Source organism: Strix aluco, chromosome 13, assembly GCF_031877795.1.
Source record: "Strix aluco isolate bStrAlu1 chromosome 13, bStrAlu1.hap1, whole genome shotgun sequence".
In the NCBI taxonomy this organism is placed as follows: domain Eukaryota; kingdom Metazoa; phylum Chordata; class Aves; order Strigiformes; family Strigidae; genus Strix; species Strix aluco.
This window is the reverse complement of record NC_133943.1, coordinates 12,270,192-12,286,298: the sequence shown is the minus strand read 5'-3', so window position 1 is coordinate 12,286,298 and position 16,107 is coordinate 12,270,192. Positions and strand designations below refer to the sequence as shown.

Sequence of the window (16,107 nt, the reverse complement as noted above, 5' to 3'; positions counted from 1 at the left end):
GGCGAGTGTCACCGGTAGCCACCGCCCGGCGGGGCCGGGTCTCGCCTTCGGAGCGGCCAATCGCTTCGCCCGCCCCTCCTTCGGTGCACGGCAGCGCCGAGCACCGGCACGGCCCGGCACGGCACCGAGAGACCTCCTGGAGGTGCCCCCGCCGGCAGCACGGGCGGACAGTCTGTCCCCATCGCTGGTGACCCCCCGTGTGCAGCCCCGCAGCACCCACCTCCCTCCACCCCCCTCGCAGGGCCGAGGGTGTCCCGGGGTTCCCCCCAACCCCGTGCATCTCCCACGGGTGCTGCCCCCGTGAAGGGTGGGGGTCCAGAGCGGCCCACTGCCCGCTGCCTGCCCGCTGGGGTTGTTGGTTTGGGCAACTTCAGTTCGGGCAAAGATCCAGAACTAATTCCCTTGCCTGAACGCACCCCCAGTGAGCAGGCACAGCTCCCCCTCACCACCTCACTCCCTGCCTCATCCGTGCTGCCCCTGCTCCCCCCCACCCCAAACCCTTCATATCTTCTCCCTCCTGGTGTCCTTCACGTTCCCAGCCTCTGCCTGGCCATCGCGCTCGTGCCACCAGCACTGTCCCTCCCCAGCAAAGACCTCAGGGGACACCTGGGCTTCGGCGACTTGTGGGGTGTGCGAGGGAGTGTCCCGCACGTGGAGAGCCCATGGCAGCGGGGGCAGTGACTGCTGGCACCCCCAGGACAATTTCTGCCGGCCTCAGGACTGCAGCTGAGCCCTCCTCTGGGGACAGCAGGCTGTGACAGAAATGTGATTCGGTTTCACACGTGTCTAGTTATCACTTGGGAAAGCAAGGATTGAAATATTAGATGCGCATTAGCAACTGGCCTCGAGGGCTTCCCCGTTTGGGGCACTCTTAGCCCAGGACAGTACGGAGGCTGTGGCCCCTCTCGCCCCTCCCTGTGCCTGGCCGGGAGCCAGCCCTGCCCCGCTCTCCCCAGGCAGCTCCTGCCCGGACACTGCTCCCTGTCTGGCCCGTGTTTGCTGGTCTCTCCCTTCTGGGTCGAGCCCTGTTTTTCTCTCGTAACTCAGGGTCACCTCCAGGGCTGTGGTTGGGGCACAGGCGCTCACAGGCCAGGGCCACCAACGCCACTGCCTGCCAGGCTCCAGCTGCTTTGTGGCTGGGACTTGCAAAGCAGCCAAATGCGAGCGTGGGCTCAGGCAGTGACGGCTTCCAGGGCAGGTGCTAATGCCCCCGCCGCTGCTCGCCGGTGCAGATGGGTGCTCTCTGCACACCCCGGGGCAGTGGGAGCCCATGAGGGTCCCACCGGGTGTCTGCTGCCCCTGAACAGCACAGGCTGGAGAGGCTTCCTTGGCTCTGAGAGAGAGCCCTGAGCCCTGCCTCACTTTCCCCATCTTTGCCATGCAGGCAGTTGCAGGGAACAGTTAGTTACTGTCCATAAAATTCTTTGAAAATGAAAAGACTCCTGCTGTTGTGTTATTATTATTAATAATAATATCCTCCAGGCTTTATCACTGAAACTGCTGCTGGAGATGGAAGTTTCTTATAGCTACAAATGGTTGAGCTTGATTTAGGGAGCCGTAGTTTATATGAGTAAAATCATTATAAATAAAATTGGTTCATTTACTGCTGCACTCAAGCAGACAGGAGCAATTACCAGTGCAATATTGCCATCTCCACCTCAGTCCTCAGCCCCTTCCATGCCAGCCCCAGAGCTGGGGCTGCTGCTTGATGGGAGATCTCCTGCCCCAAGCACCCTGTACCCTGGCAAACCCCTGCAAGGGGCCCTGGACATCTCTCCTTCCTTACACAGGAAACTGGTGATGGCTTTCTGGGCAACAAGCTGGGTGGCCTCGGCACCCAGTGGTGATGGTACTGATGGCAGGGAAGGCATTCAGTCCACCTGATGGGAGACACCAGAACGGGAGGGTTTCAGAGAGGACCAGAACAGGCAGAAGCAGAGCTGGCCTGTGGCACAGTGGAGGTGAGACCCTTGATGTCACCTCGGAGGAAGCCTGCTGTCCCAGATCTTGCAGAGGTGCCCTGTGGCTCACTGGCCTGTTTGGGACTGCTCAGTCACGTGGTATTGCCTGAAAACTCTGCCAGACAAGCAAATAGGAAATCAGAGCACCACAGACATGTTTGTGTGGAAATAACCCTACTAGTTTTAAGAAAAAATAAGCAAAACAAAACAAAAAAAACCACAATAGTTTGCAGTGGAGTGAATGCTGAATGGCCCTGGTAATGGCCTTCATTTCTGGAGGTTTGCAGAGGGATTCATCTGGGAGTCAGGCATCAGTGACGGGGTAATTCAGGAAAATCCCCCTGAAAAGGTCCAGCAGTTAGAGGGATCAGGTCCCCCCCTCTGGCCCTGCCCCCAGGTCCTGGCAGGACTGCTCCCACCGCTGCTCATGTGGGTGCTGAGATCCCGGAGCAGCAGGGCTGGGTGCTCACACCACGTGTGGTGGCCCAGGACTGGGCAGCATCGCAACCTGTCCGCTCTCGGGCCTTGCTGGCCTTGGACAAACCTGAAGAGCAGCAAAAAACTGCACAAGGGAGGAAGCGGCTCGGGCTGTTTAGTTTAAGAAGGGCTTGGTTTTGGGATGGCCTGCAGAGCTGCCGTTCCGGCACTTTGGGAGGAAAAACTGGCTCTGTAGCAATACCAGGTTTGCAGGGAGAGCCAACAGCTCAGGACACATCAGTGCTCAGGCTTGCACCTTGACCCATGGGAGTGCACCCTGCTCCCTGGGGTGTCCCCACCACTTCTCCTGCTTGTCCCCTGCCCCAAGCTCTGTATTTCTGATCCTGAGGGTGAGGCTGAAGATGCTCCCAGCACATGGCCACATTAAAGGCAGTGAGAGCATTAAGGAGTCCGTGGTGAGATCCCCCTTTCCTGCAGTTGTACCCAGGGCCTTTTCCAACCCCTGAGTAAATACACAGACCAGCAGAGCAGACAGGGGGGACACCCCCATCCCACCCCCTCATTCCAGAGCCCCTCTCTCCCCCAGCCCTGGGTGCTGTGGCTGCAGCAGAACAATCCTCCCCGCTGTGCCCCTGTGGGGCAGCGGTGACAGACACCAAATGCTTCAGGGCCCACGTGGCTTTAGCTCCCGGGAGAACCCAAGGATCGATACAGAAACAGGGTTGGAAAAGAAAAGGAAACAAAGAGCATAAAATGATCTGCGAGACTCCAATTCACTCTCAGGGGTACAGAGGGCGCCGCTGCCACGTACAGCACCGAGAATCATACAGAGCTGCAATATAGAGAGATCTTTCTATGTATATATTTATAGGTATGTATATATTTATAGTGCACTACATTTAAAACAGCCGGGCCTGCTTCTTCAGCTCGTTCCTCTTCCACAGGGCCAGGCGGTCGAACTCGGCGATGGTCATGCCAAAGATCTGGTAGAATTCCTCCTGGGAGAGGTGGCGCTGGGGAGAGATGGGATGCTGGCCCAGGGCTGGGGACCATGGCCACCATCCGGGGCCAACGGCCACCAACACGGGCTATAGGGCTGCGGTGGGGTGTGAAGGCACAGGAGGGGTTCTGATGGCATCCCCTGCCCCTCTGGGTGCAATGGGGTGCTACCACCCCCACCAGTGCTCACTCAGGAGAGGGGGAGCACCTGACTCCCTCCTGCCCCTGCCAAACGCACTCATGCTGTGGGCATGGGAACAGCTCTGCCTGGCCAGCGGAGCAGCAGAACCACCGTGACAGTGTGCTGGCACATGTGTGCTCCTGGGGAGCCGTGGAGATGCTCCTTACACATCCACGAGCCCCTCACAGCTTCACGCTGCCTGCCGGGGCTAAGGGGACATCCTGCGGGATTGGGTCCCTCTGAGCCCTGAGGAGATTGTCGCTGGTGGAAAAGGCTCTCCTCACCTCTAACCGAGTCCTGTCCACATCTTTGGGCAGCTGGTTCCTCCCCCTCGTCTTCACCAGGAGCAGCTCGTAGGGATATATCTGCACAGGGACAGAAGACCATGGGGTAGCTCCAGAGCCAGAAGAGGACAGTTGGGGCACACCTGGGAATGAAGCCATGGGGACCACCAGGGAAAAGCCTCCTCCTGCTGTGTTCAGTAGGGTTTGGGTGGCACAGCTGCCTCCAGGGCTTGGGTGGAACAAAGCAGAGGGTGGACTTGCTCTTAGGGTGACCCTAATCCACCTTGAATCACCTTGGTGGCTCTGGAAGAGCCTGCTCACTCTGCAAAACCAGGAGTGACCGAGGGATGAGTGTGAGTAGGGAACCAGCAGCACAACCAACCTTCTCTGTTCCTCACCCAGGAGACACTTCTGCTCGGCTAAGTAGTTGGGACCCTGGCAGGAGGGGAAGGACTCTGGTCCGAGCCCCACAGTCCTGGGATGGGGCTGTCAGGTGGGGAATGGAGGGGGATGAAAGTAGGGCATTGCAGGCAGAGGGCAAAGCTTCCTCCTGAAGGGCCTGGGGACACACAGACACATCTCTGGGACTCCCCTGGGGTGGTACTTGCACCTCCAGCTGGCAGCCACTCCTTGGAGCCGAAGCATCTTACCTTGTACTCTGGGGAAAGAGAAAAGACAAGAGAGACATGGGCCATGCTGACCCCTCTGCTGCCAAGATCCTCCCCCCAGGGCTGCGGGGACCCTCGCCTGTCTCCCCCCTTCTCCCTCCAGCCTGGACCTCATTTTCCAGAGCTGCCTGCAGTGGGGTGGGCAGCCCCACAGCATCTGGCTCTGTGCCTACAGGGTCCCCTGCCCGCACTGCTCCCCAGCCCCGCTGTGCCTTACCTCGCATTCCCCAGTTGACGGCGTTCGTGCTGTCGTAGTGGAAAAGCTCGGCACTGGGAGGCTGTGGGTGGGATACAGGGAGGGAGGAGTAAGAGGGGGTCCTCTCCAGTCGCTCAGCACGGCACCTCCCATGTCCCCAGGGGGGGAAGGCACCCACCCACCCCAAAGCAGGACCTGTTCCCCACACCTGGCAGTGGGGAAACTGAGGCACGAGGCGGTGAAGTGACAAGCCCAGGCACACGGAGGCAGGAACTGGTCTTCCGACCCCCAGCAATCGCTGCCCCAGGATATAAAGCAAAGCTCTCCTGCTGGGAAGCAGCACCAGTGTCCCTCTGAAGTATGCCAGTCCAGATGCTCAGGGCAGGCACCTCTGTCCTGGACAGGGCACTTTGGTCCCCAGTAAGGGTCATTTTGGATTGGCACAGCCCAGCAGTGACAACAGGGGTGCTGACAAGGAGGAGCAGGACACCCCAGTCATGAAAAGGGAGCACTGGGGGCTTTGAGGAGCCTGGGGAGAATGATGAAGGATGCAGAGATGCCTGGCAGCAGCAGGATGCAGGCAGGAGGCACGCACTTACCCTGTGCAGCCCGTTCCTCCTGTAGGCAGGAAGGGAGGCCGACTTAGAAATGAGGGGATCTGCAAAGAAGCCACCAAGGTGCATAAGGGAGAATGCAGGGATAAGCCGCACACACTGGGAGAGCAACCACTGGGCCACCCTATCCCTGTGCTCCCACAACGCTACCCAGCTCCACATTCACCCAGCTCTGTCTCCTTCCAGCTCCAACTCATTTCCAGCCTGGCTTCCTCCCATGCTGATATTCCTCTCCCCAAAATCCCTTTCCCATGGCAGCCCTCCTGCCTCACCCTTCAGTGCAACACAATCTCTCTCAGTTTCTCTGTCTTGTCCTCTCCCGGTGTTGCCACCAGCTCTGCTCTGGTTCAGCTCTACCCTGGCCCAGCCTTTCAAGGGCTCCTCCTTCTCTCCCGTTCTTCCCTCCCTGGTCCCAGCATCTCCTCCAGCTCAGGCTCTGGATTCCACAGCCACGGGGGACCAGCCACAGTGGGCTGCAGGCTCATACACTCACCGCTGTCGGCCAGGTAGTGTGTCCGGGGAGCTGCAAGGAGAGCAGAGCCAGGCGTCAGGGAGGACCGAGTACCCCACCCCATGCAGAGCTGCCCGGCTGCCGGCCCCACGGGCCCTCCTTGGGGCTCCCTGAGCACCTCTGAACAGCCCCAGCTCCGTCAGGGCAGATGTGCCATGAGGAAGGAGAGCACGGAGTGGGCAGGGGCATCTGTGCTGCCAGGCTCCCCAGTGCCCCTGATCCCCCTGCAGCCCCAAGGGGAGAGGAGCTGGATGCGCTGGGTGAGAGCAGCACAAGCAAGGAAGGCAACTCTGGGGCCAGTCAGCAGGTCTGGGGTGCCAGGAGATCCCAGATGTGCCGTTAACGAGGAGGTACACACGCAGTGAGCCCAAAACAGGTCAGAGCAAACCCGGCGTGGCCCTGCTGTGAGATTCCCAAGGGACCCTTCAGCCACCCCAGGAGGCACTTCGCCAGGCTGCCCCGACAGGCTGCAAACACCCGCAGGGGCCGGGCGATGCCCCATCCTAGCCCGGGCACAGGGAACGGATGGAGGCCTCCAGAGAGGAAAAGAGCCTCCCAAGTCCAACTCTGGTGCCCAGCACCTCTCCCACCACCCCTTCCCAGCTCCCTGTTCTTCCTTCTCCACCCCAACAAACTTCCCACAGGGGCTGAGGCTGTGCTGGGTGGGCTGGACAGACAGACAGGGTCATCCTTACAGCCATTGAGGGAGCCCTCGTAGCCAACAGTGTGCAGGGCTTCTCTGCTGCTGGCCGAGCTGCGAGGGGGTGTCCAGGGGTCTGCGTAGGAGTTGGACCGAGCCTTCATCTCCTCCCTCAGGATCAGCCTGCCGATGCCGCTCTGGATCTGGGCAGGGGGGGACAGCTGCTTTGTACCCCTCCTTTCCCTGCCCGGCCCTCCCTGACCGCTGGCACATTGTGGCAGGGCATGGCACCTCCTGGCACAGGCTCAGCATCTCCCATCTGCTCCCCCATCCCTGTGTGTTGGGGTGGGGTACCTTGGCAAGGGGGTGTGCTCCCACTCTTTCAGACCCCATGCTGGCGGTGGCCAAGGAGGGAGAGATGGCAGAGGGCAGCAGGGGCAGTGGTGTCCCCTTCTTGGGTGGCAGAGTTGGTCTGTGCCTTCTCCCCAAAGCCCACTGCCCAGGAACAGCTTGCTGCGTGCTCTCCCCTGCCAGGCTGCGGGCAGGGAGATCACTCACCTTGTGCATGCCTCGGTCGTACCCATCCTCCTCACCTCCTGACGAGAACCTCCGGGCCCGGGGGGCTGCAAGGAGACATATGGAGGGGTCAGATGGGGATGAAGGTGAAGGCAGGTAGGGAAGAGACAGTCCCCAGCTGCATGGGGACAGCTGAGTCCCAAGGGCTGGTAGGATTCTGGGGTCACTTTGGCAGGTATCTTGGCCCAAGCCCACCAGACTCAACTCAGGGTAGGGTTCCCACCCAGGGAATGCCTGGGTTTGGGGGCAGGAATGGGTTTCCCTTTCCACCAGCCCAATGGGGGGGTTGTTACCTTTGGGGGAGCTTTGGAAGGACCAGTACTCTGACTCGGAGTGGTAGTATGGGTCCGGGGAGTAGGCAGGGCTGTACTTGGATGACTGTGCGATGTCTTCGCTGGTTTTGCTTTTTGTGGCTGCAGGGAGGTTGTCTGCAAAAGGAGCAGGCAGAGCTGTAACGAGGACCCTGAGTCCCGCTGGCAGGACTTGCAAAAATCCACCCCAGGATGAAGGCAAGTCCTCTTCCCTCCCCTCTCCCCAGTGGCCACGAGCAATTTATGTCTGGGACAGCACAGAGCAGAGCTGGGAATAATCCATTTTCAAACTGCTGACAGCTCCTGGAGACAAGGGTGCAGACGCAGACGGCGGGGAAGTGACAAGCAGAGGGGCTGTCGCTGATGTGGCTGGGAAGGGACCTAAACAGCTCATAGCCCACAGCACCACAACACGCTCTGTCTCATGCATAGTGTTCACCCCGGCCCCAGTACCACCAGTGCCACCAACCTCCCCATGCCCCTGTGCCCCAGGCTGTCACATCACCCAAGGGCTGCGCAGGCAGGAGGGGAGGGAGGAAGGCTCAGTCCCGGTGGGGAAAGGGCTCTCAGTGGGTTACTGCCAGGGGAAGGTGGCAGTGGGCTGTGGAGCAGTGGGGAGCAGAGGGGTGACCCCAGCATCTCCGGCTCTGGCAGGGGCCACACAGAGAGCTCTGCTCAGGCTGGATATTGAGCTGCGGCAGCACATGTGAGAAACCCAAGGGTGAGCCCTGCTCCTTTCTCCCAGACGCCATAAGACTTGTAAGAGAAGAAGCATCAAGGACAGGCTGTGGCAGAGCTGTCCCAGCACCTCAAGCAGGCGCAGGGGACTCTGCCAACAGCAGCTACTTACAGCAGCGGGTACAGCCAGCAGTGCAGCAGTGGGAGTTGGGCAGGTGGGAAGGGAGAGCCCAGGGAGAGAGAGGACACAGTTAATGCTCAGGGGGAGCTGCTGCCCCTCTATGCGCAGAAGCAAGCAGGGACAGTGCAAGCCATCCCTGCTGAGAGACACAACACCCCTGTGTCTCCTACCCACCCCTCAGCACCCCCCCAGGCCTGTTTCACCCTGGAGCATCCATCCAGGATGGGCTGCGATTTTTCTCCAGGGCTCCACATAAAACTGCAAATTTACCTTCTTCATCCCTTTCCCGAGGCTGCTCAGCAAGCAATGACCACCCTTGTCCCCTCTGCCACTCCTTCATGACCTTGCTCCCCCTCCCACAGCTACCCCTGGTGCCGGTGCCACCCACAGCCTTTGCCTCCATCCCTCACAACAGGGATGTGGTCCAAATCTGCCTTTTTCTTGCTCTGAACGCTCCACTCTGCTGCCCAGAGGGGAAGCAGGAGGATCAGCCCACCAAAGCCCAGCACACCAGCATCTCGCCTTGATGCCTGCTCCCATCTCCCACCCTGCCCCTAGTCGCGACTCAGCCAGACCAAGCCTAGTGCTTGGTACCCTGCCCTGCTTCCCCCGTGGGGCCCAGCCTGGTGCGCAGTGGGCAGACCATACCGTGTCGCTTATAGATGGGGGGTTTCCGGTAGATGTTACTCTCGCCGGCAGCTGGTGGAAGAAGAAAGAAAGAAAGGGAAGAAAGAAGGAAAGAGGGAAGGAAGGGGAGGTCAGCGTGGGCGTGCTGAGAACGGACGGGACAGAGGTCCTGCAGGAGATGCTACCCCCACGCCACGTTTCCATCACACAACCGCCTCCGAGTCTACGCATCCCACAGGAGCGCAGCACCGGGCCAGGGCCAGGTGGGCTCTGGGTGGGCAGCAGGAGCGGGGCTGCGGGGCTGCCCTCGGGCAGTGGTGTGCACAGAGGACATGCAGTCAGCACCCCAGCGTCAGCATGCACTGCGGGGCGGTGGGTGCTGCCAGCCCCGGGAGGGAGGCAACAGCCAGGAACCACCGGCCGCCCCTGCCAGCCGGCAGCAATGCACCACGGCTCGCGCTGGTGCGGTTTCTCAGGGGTGCCAGTGCCTGGAAGAACTGCCTGCGGGCTACCTGGGGTGAAACAACATCAGCCAAAGCCTCTTTCCGCAGCAGAGAAAGTAAAGAGCGAGCTGGGAGGGAAGGCGAACTGGCACCTGGCACTGAGAGCTACAGCCCCCGTGCAGGAGCCAGGCAGCAGAGCTGGCAGAGCAGGGAGGGGGCCATCCATAAACCACCGACCGTCAGCGGGAGGGCAGGGGAGGGCAGGCAGCAGGGCCGAACCCTGGCAGGGATGGGATGGGAACAGGGGACCATGGTGGGGAGCCTCTGAGTGTCCTCATGGCCCTGTTCCAGGGCATCAGCTATACATTGTGGAGGGTTCCACGCTTTGGAGGAGGACAAGGGCAGTGGGAGATGCCTACAGCTGAGCAGGGTGGTCTGGGGCTCTGGCCCCCCTGCATGGGTTGAAGGATGGATGGGCATCTCTGCCTGCTTCCCTCCCCACTCTCCCTTTCTGCCCACTCAGTCCCCGTCCCCATGGGCTCTGCATGGCCGGGAGCGGGTGGTGGCCCTTACCTGGTGGCCCCCTGCAATCCCTGCAGAAGGGGAGCAGGCATCTGGCAAGCCCAGAAGACTCTGGGGGGAGGGAGCAGCGGGCCCTATGGGGAGTATAAAATAATCATCTGTAGCGGATGGGTATGGAAAGGCCTCTGGCAGACACGCTTCAGCTTGTGATCCTGAGGGGGAGGCCGGGGAGGGGACAGGCTCTCCACAGAGGACTCGTCTTTGTGTGGGGAGTGGAGGAAGGTCAGGGAAGAGGGAGAAGAGGGACATTGCAAGGATCAAGCAGACTCTGGGCAGCTCTGAGACGTCCAGGTGGTGATGGGGAGGGAGGAGGGTTCAAGCTGCAGGTCCTGTTTATGGATGGCCTCTACCAGGGGTAGATCCTGCTGCCAGCTGGCTCTAGGCAGGCGGCAGAGCTACGCATGCGACACAGTGGGAACGGCACATGCGGGCATGCCACAGACACAGCGCTTCCCCGGGGACCGGGGCGCTCCAGAGCCTACCTGGGATGTGGAAATGCTTGGGCGCTTGGTATGAGGTTGGAGTGGAGGACCTCACATCTAACTGGCTATAGTAGGGGGAGCTGCGCCCGCTCTCGGTGCCTATGCAGTGCCGAGCAGAAGCAGCCATAAGTGACCGAGAGAGAGAACAAGAGGCAGAAGAAAACAGGTGTTAAATGCAGCGGTGTTAGAAGAGCAGGGGGCATGTGGTGGGGGTGACGGGGATGTGTGCCAGGCCGTGGTCCAGGATGGGACGTGATGGAGCAGGGGGAGATTTCCTGCATCTCCAGAGGAAGGCGGGATGCAAAGGAAACCCCGTGTGCAGGTGCTGTTACAGGGTATCAGGCCGGCCCACTGCTGGTGAGAGTAAAGCTGAGCGTGCTACAGAGGCAAACGGTGACGGACCCTTGGCAGTGCAGCGCAGGGGTAGCTCAGGGAATGCAGGACCTCCGGACTTACTGACATCGGATTTTCCCAGTTGTTCCTCCCTGGCTCCGAAGGACAGTCATGGCACAGACACACTTGGCCCGCACCCCCACAACATGCTCCAGGGCATGCACACATGTGTAAGGACCCCCCTTATAGCACTGGTGGACACAATTACTCTTGTGCACACCCCTTCCAGAGCTACCAAGCTGAGGGGTCTTTACTGGACATGGGAGTCACCTCCCTCCCCATCCCAAATTCCGTGAGCCCCAGCTCAGGTCCAAGCCAGGACAAAGGCCCCTCAGCCTCTCCTCACTGCTCGCAAGACAAGAGTCAGGGGAACCAGAGGATGCACACAGCAGAGTTGGTCACAGCTCCACAGCTCCTGTTGCTGTCAGCCCCCCGTAGACACCCCCAAGCCTCCTTGTCTGCTTGCCAGAGGAAGGACCACTGAGGTCCCCTGGGATAAACTCCACTTAGGGGTCTGAGCTTAGCCCAGCCTGGCATTGCAGCTGAAATCCTCACCTGAGCGGTAGAAATGGTGGGGGGACCTTGGGATGGTGGGTGACATGCCCTGGCGGCTGTAGGTGGGGGAGTCGATGTAGCCAGGGCTGGAGGCTCGTCTCTGCCGCGTGTCAAAGCTCTCGTAGATGTCCTGGGGATGGGGAAAGGCGTGGAGAGAAGCGGGGTTAGAGATGGCGGGAGGAGGGACAAGGTAGGTCAGTGCTTTGGGAGCCCTGCGGGGAGGCGTCCCATGGTCCCCATGCTTGTGGCAGCCTGGGAGGGTGCCTGCTCTGCGGTGTGACATGCGGGGCAGCATGCGTGTCCTCCATGGCTGGAGGGGGTCCCCAGGCTGCTCTGCCTCCCCACTGCCAAAGTGCAGGCAGTGAAGCCCAGCGTTTGGGACCAGGTGACAGTGTCTGGCCAGAGATTTTCACCCCCTTGCCTGCAGATCGTCCCCTTCACCTGTGCTTGTTCCCAATTACTGGCATCCCCCTCCACAGGGCAGAAGCTGCACTCTGGGTCCACTCTGCCAGGGAGGGCTTGCATGCTGCTCTCCCCAGGGCCCAAAGGACAGGATCCTCCTGGACAGGATCCCCCCCGCCGTCTCCCCCCACCTCCGGGCAGCACTCAGGCAGGGGGACATTCAGCAGAGCCCCAGCAGTCCCTGGGTAGAGGGATGCCCTGCGGTGGCAGCAGGTGACAGACGCCCCGGTGCCCACCAGGGGCATTACCTGTGAGTATGGGGAGAGGGTTCCCAGGGACTGGAGGCAGCAGGAGGGAGAGAGAGAGAGAAAGACAGCATGCAGTTAAGGGGAGCAGTGACAGACTGGGGACACAGTGGCCTGTTTTCCCTGTGTTACAGCCTCATCACAGCTGCCAAGCAGTGAGGGTGGCTGGTGGCACAGCCGGAGCTGAACCACGGCAGGCCACCGAGCAGGGAGCCCTTGGCCAGGAGGGGAGCTGGTGTGAGGATGACACCTCCTGAATCGGCAGCCTGCACCCTTTCTCAGAGACCTCGATGGAGTGGCTGCAAGGGGAAAGGCAGCTGCTGGCCCCATGGTGCTCCACAGCGGGCCATGGCCACGCTGCCTGCACCATCACCAGGGGAGCTGGAGGAAACCAGCCTTGTGACAAGCCTTGGGACTGGAGATGTAGGAGAAGCTGCTGCTGGCCATTGCAAAGTCCTTTTCCAGAACCACCTCAGGTGCCCCATCTCTGCGCGAGCTGCTCAGACCCTCTTCTTCCACAGACTTACTGAAATCATCCAGCAGCCCCAGCCTGCCTGGGAGAGCGGGGCAGGGCAGTCCTGTGCCATGTGCTGCTTGGGCATCATCTCATCACACGCTTGCAAAAACGCACTGACCAAGCCCCCTTGCCCTGGCTGCGGGGCCAGCATCCAACAGGGGCAGCCCCACGGTGCTCCAGAGACACCGTGCTGGGGCTGGGTGGCCAGGAGGATTGCCTGCCAGGGGCTGGGCTTTGGGCTGAGCCTGCTGGCCATCTGTTCCTCCACCCCAGAGGGATGCACATGTGCTGTGTGCGCTCCTCCTCCCCTGCTGAGGGCTGCGATGGGTGAGCTCCTTGCCACATCACCTCCAAGGATGACATCTCCTGCGCAGCATTGTCTGTCCCTGCACAGTGGGTCTGTGGCACAGTGTAGGCAAGATGCTGCCATCAGCTAATAAGGTCACTGGTTTCTTTCTACTCTACAGCAGCAGCACCAAGATTTCTCTTCCAGCCCAGGCCCTCTTCCCAGTGACAGTGACCCCGACTCCTGCCTCCCTGCAGTATTCCCACTGGAGTGAGCAAACCCACATGCAGTTTTCCCCATTGCCCCGAATTGGGGTGCAGTTCCCTGCACAGCCCAGCACTGGGCATATCAAGACTCAGTACCTCCCCATAGCTATATCTCTCCAGTGTCTCATCCGACGTGTATCTGTGATAGGGCTCGTAGGAAATGAGGTCAGGACGCTGCACTTCATAGATGGCTTTAATCTTGGGAAGAGCTGCCAGGTCTTTGTAATTAAGGATCTCATTATCCACTTTAGCCTAGGGAGAGGGAAAGATGGAGACAGAGAGATGGAAAGGAAGAGGAGGAGAGAAGGAAGGAGAGGCTGGAGCACACAGTGTGGAGCCACCACAGCGCAGACAGAGGCCACTTTCACCCCAGCAGCAGGAAGAGGCAAGAGGAGACGCCTGAGAGGCAGCAGCAGGAAGGGGCAGAGGAGAGCTGGAAGGGTGGGACTGTGCCCCTCTGAGTGCTCCTGGTCTGTGCTGATGGCACTGGCGGCACGGCATGCTGCTGGGGCAAGGGGGCATGGCTTGTCCATGCTGTCCCCAAATGATGGGCTTGTCCCTGGGGGATGCCTCACACTGCAGAGCAGCACTGGGAACTGCTGCTCCCTTCCCTGGGGCCAGAGCATCTGTCCTGCCCTGTGCGGATGAGGGGCAGAGCTGTACTTACGCAGATGACACGGTTTGGGGAGCCGATGCTGGAACCGGGGGGTGAGATGGAAGTTTCTGACGTCCTTCTGTGCTGTGGAGGCAGAAAAGCAGAGGGCAGGTGAGAACACGGTGAGGAGGGACAGCTGAGCAGACACAGTGCTGGGTGCAGCAAGCAAATTGGTTTTGGGGTTCAATTTCACTCAAGGTCCAGTTCCTCTGCCCTTTCACCCACTCGCTGCCAGCGCCCATGGCTGTTGCAGGCTGCCCTACCATCCAGCTTTGTGCCCTGGCCTCTCTTGGGGCCAGATCCAGAGTCAGGCAAGTGGCCTGGCAAGACCCAGTGGGCAGTTGTCCCCATGGCCAGCCAGGTGCAGAGATGGAGCAGCAACTCAAGGGGTGCGGGGGGCTGGTGTGCCATGGGCTGGTGCCAGCCAGGAGGCAGGTCCCCGCTAACAGCCTCAGCCATGGCCTCCTGCCATCCTCTGGGCAGCAGGGACAGAGCTCATGCCAGCCTTGGGAAGCCACCCTGGGCCTGGACACTGTCACAGCAGTTCACCTCCAGCAGGAACATGGGGGCAACATCATCTGGGATGTGCCACCTCTCAGAGATGCCCCTCACCCTGCTGCCTACCTTTAGCTTCTTCTCTGCTCTTGCTGCCTGCTTGCAGATGGGGTGCCACACTTCAGAACCTGCAACGCAGCAAAGGGAAAGTGTTTCAGCTCCACGCACAGCTCGTCCCCGCTGCTCAGGATCATCCAGTTCCTCCTGCCATAGGGGAGTCCCGTCCTGTCCCTGCCACCTCCAGCACTGACCTGCAGCCCGCAGTCCCCCAGGGCAGACATGTCAGTGCCCTCCCTAGCAGCAGCTGCATTGAGCAACCTGTGTTATACGAGTGCAACCCTTGCATGCTGGGGGGGCAGCTCCTGGGGGGCCCTGCAGGGACAGGAGGTAGGAACTGGAGTCTCTCGATAGGGAGCAGAGCAGGAGGGAGGCAGTGAGCTCCAAGGATGCAGAGGCGGGGTGTCACCTGCTGGGTCTCACCAGCTTTCCTGGGTGCCTTCTCCCCTACGGCATGGCCACAGGCACACACCCATTGGGAAGGCAGGGCGGTAGGCACTGGGTGTCTGTACTAAGAAACGAAACAGCTCCCAAGCACCCAGATGTAGTGGCCAACACTACTGAACTATGACAGCAAACCCAGGCATGTTTTTGGCACAGCCCAACCCATGCTCAGCCAGGGAGCTCCTGCTCATTAAACTCAGGGTGACACTGAGCCCAGGGCATCCACAGCCCCTCACACACCCTCCAGGCTGGAACCAGCAAAGCCACCGAGCTTCACCCAGATGTGCTCTGGAATGGATGCTGAGCATAACCATCCTGCTGCCCATAACAGGGTCTTGCTGGGATCCCCAGTCCAGCTCTCTTGGTGCACAATTCCCCCTTTTCCACCCCTGGGATCATTAGTGACTCAGGGTAACAGGCTAGCACAGGTTACTGAGAGAAAACAAACCCTTCCTCTGCACTGGAAATAGCTCTTAAGGCAGCTCCAGGCAGGTATGAGCTCCTGCTGAAACCAAACCCAAACCATCCGGCTGTGCCGAGCAAAAGCCTTACCCCTCCGGTGCTGTTTGCAGCGTAACCTGGACGGGGGACTTGAGGGCAGTGGGGAAGGGGTCCTGGACCACCCTCCCCTGGGGCTGAGGAGAGTGGGGCGCCAGGCACCCTGTGCCCACCCCAGCCTCTATTCGCTGGGCACAGGCCAGGGACGCATCCAGGCATGCCCAGTAGTGCTCCCCAGCTGTGCAGGGAGACTCACAGGGAGCAAAAATCTGCTGCTGAGGAACAAAATCTCCTCCAGCGCAGTGGCAGGGAAGGTTTCATGGATAGAAATGATTGTTGCATGGCCCAGAAGGAGCTCAGAGTCTGGGGAGCAGTGGAGAAGGGATCTCTGGCATTGCTGCACAGAGACCCTTTCAGCACCAATCACCATAAGGACCCGAACTCCAAATGCCCCACAGCCAGCACACCTCTGCACAGCCACGCTGGTCCATGTCCCAACACAGGGCAGGGGAGTCCCTCCTCACTGCAGCAGGGTCCCTACCTGTGAGATACATCTCCTCTCCTTCCGTGAACATCTGGTGGCAGCGCACACATCTGGCACAGGTGGGGTGGTAGTGCTTCCCTCCTGCCTGCAAGGGTGAACAGAGAAGAGGGGCCCCTGAGCAAGGCAGGACACGGTGACCTGCTCGCATCCCTGAGGGTGAGTGGCCCTGGCATCACTCGCTGCTTCAGACAATGACAAGGTGAATGGGGCAAAACTGCCCTCAGTGGCCTCGGAGACCGCCTCAACACACGGAGAAAA

At 60.3% G+C, this 16,107-nt stretch overlaps 1 protein-coding gene across 14 annotated transcripts in view; it reads right to left on the bottom strand.

The window, feature by feature from the left end:
• Positions 1 to 3,239: 3,239 nt before the first annotated feature.
• Positions 3,240 to 16,107, bottom strand: part of ABLIM3 (actin binding LIM protein family member 3) — a 56,234-nt gene continuing 43,366 nt past the window's right edge. For 2 of the 14 annotated variants that reach the window (XM_074838662.1, XM_074838663.1), the window contains exons 7-21: positions 15,847 to 15,934; positions 14,376 to 14,434; positions 13,764 to 13,835; positions 13,193 to 13,348; positions 12,031 to 12,060; positions 11,321 to 11,450; positions 10,373 to 10,471; positions 8,887 to 8,937; positions 7,362 to 7,496; positions 7,051 to 7,115; positions 6,548 to 6,695; positions 5,835 to 5,864; positions 5,327 to 5,385; positions 4,749 to 4,809; positions 4,041 to 4,521 (exon numbers count right to left, since the gene is read on the bottom strand). In XM_074838662.1, the coding sequence (XP_074694763.1) occupies positions 4,283 to 4,521; positions 4,749 to 4,809; positions 5,327 to 5,385; positions 5,835 to 5,864; positions 6,548 to 6,695; positions 7,051 to 7,115; positions 7,362 to 7,496; positions 8,887 to 8,937; positions 10,373 to 10,471; positions 11,321 to 11,450; positions 12,031 to 12,060; positions 13,193 to 13,348; positions 13,764 to 13,835; positions 14,376 to 14,434; positions 15,847 to 15,934 (1,422 nt within the window). In that variant the 3' untranslated portion in view covers positions 4,041 to 4,282. Of the gene's footprint in view, positions 3,413 to 3,863; positions 3,945 to 4,040; positions 4,522 to 4,748; positions 4,810 to 5,326; positions 5,386 to 5,834; positions 5,865 to 6,547; positions 6,696 to 7,050; positions 7,116 to 7,361; positions 7,497 to 8,886; positions 8,938 to 9,881; positions 9,965 to 10,372; positions 10,472 to 11,320; positions 11,451 to 12,030; positions 12,061 to 13,192; positions 13,349 to 13,763; positions 13,836 to 14,375; positions 14,435 to 15,846; positions 15,935 to 16,107 lie in introns of those variants that run through there. The other 12 variants (XM_074838674.1, XM_074838664.1, XM_074838666.1 and 9 more) reach the window with 12 other exon arrangements.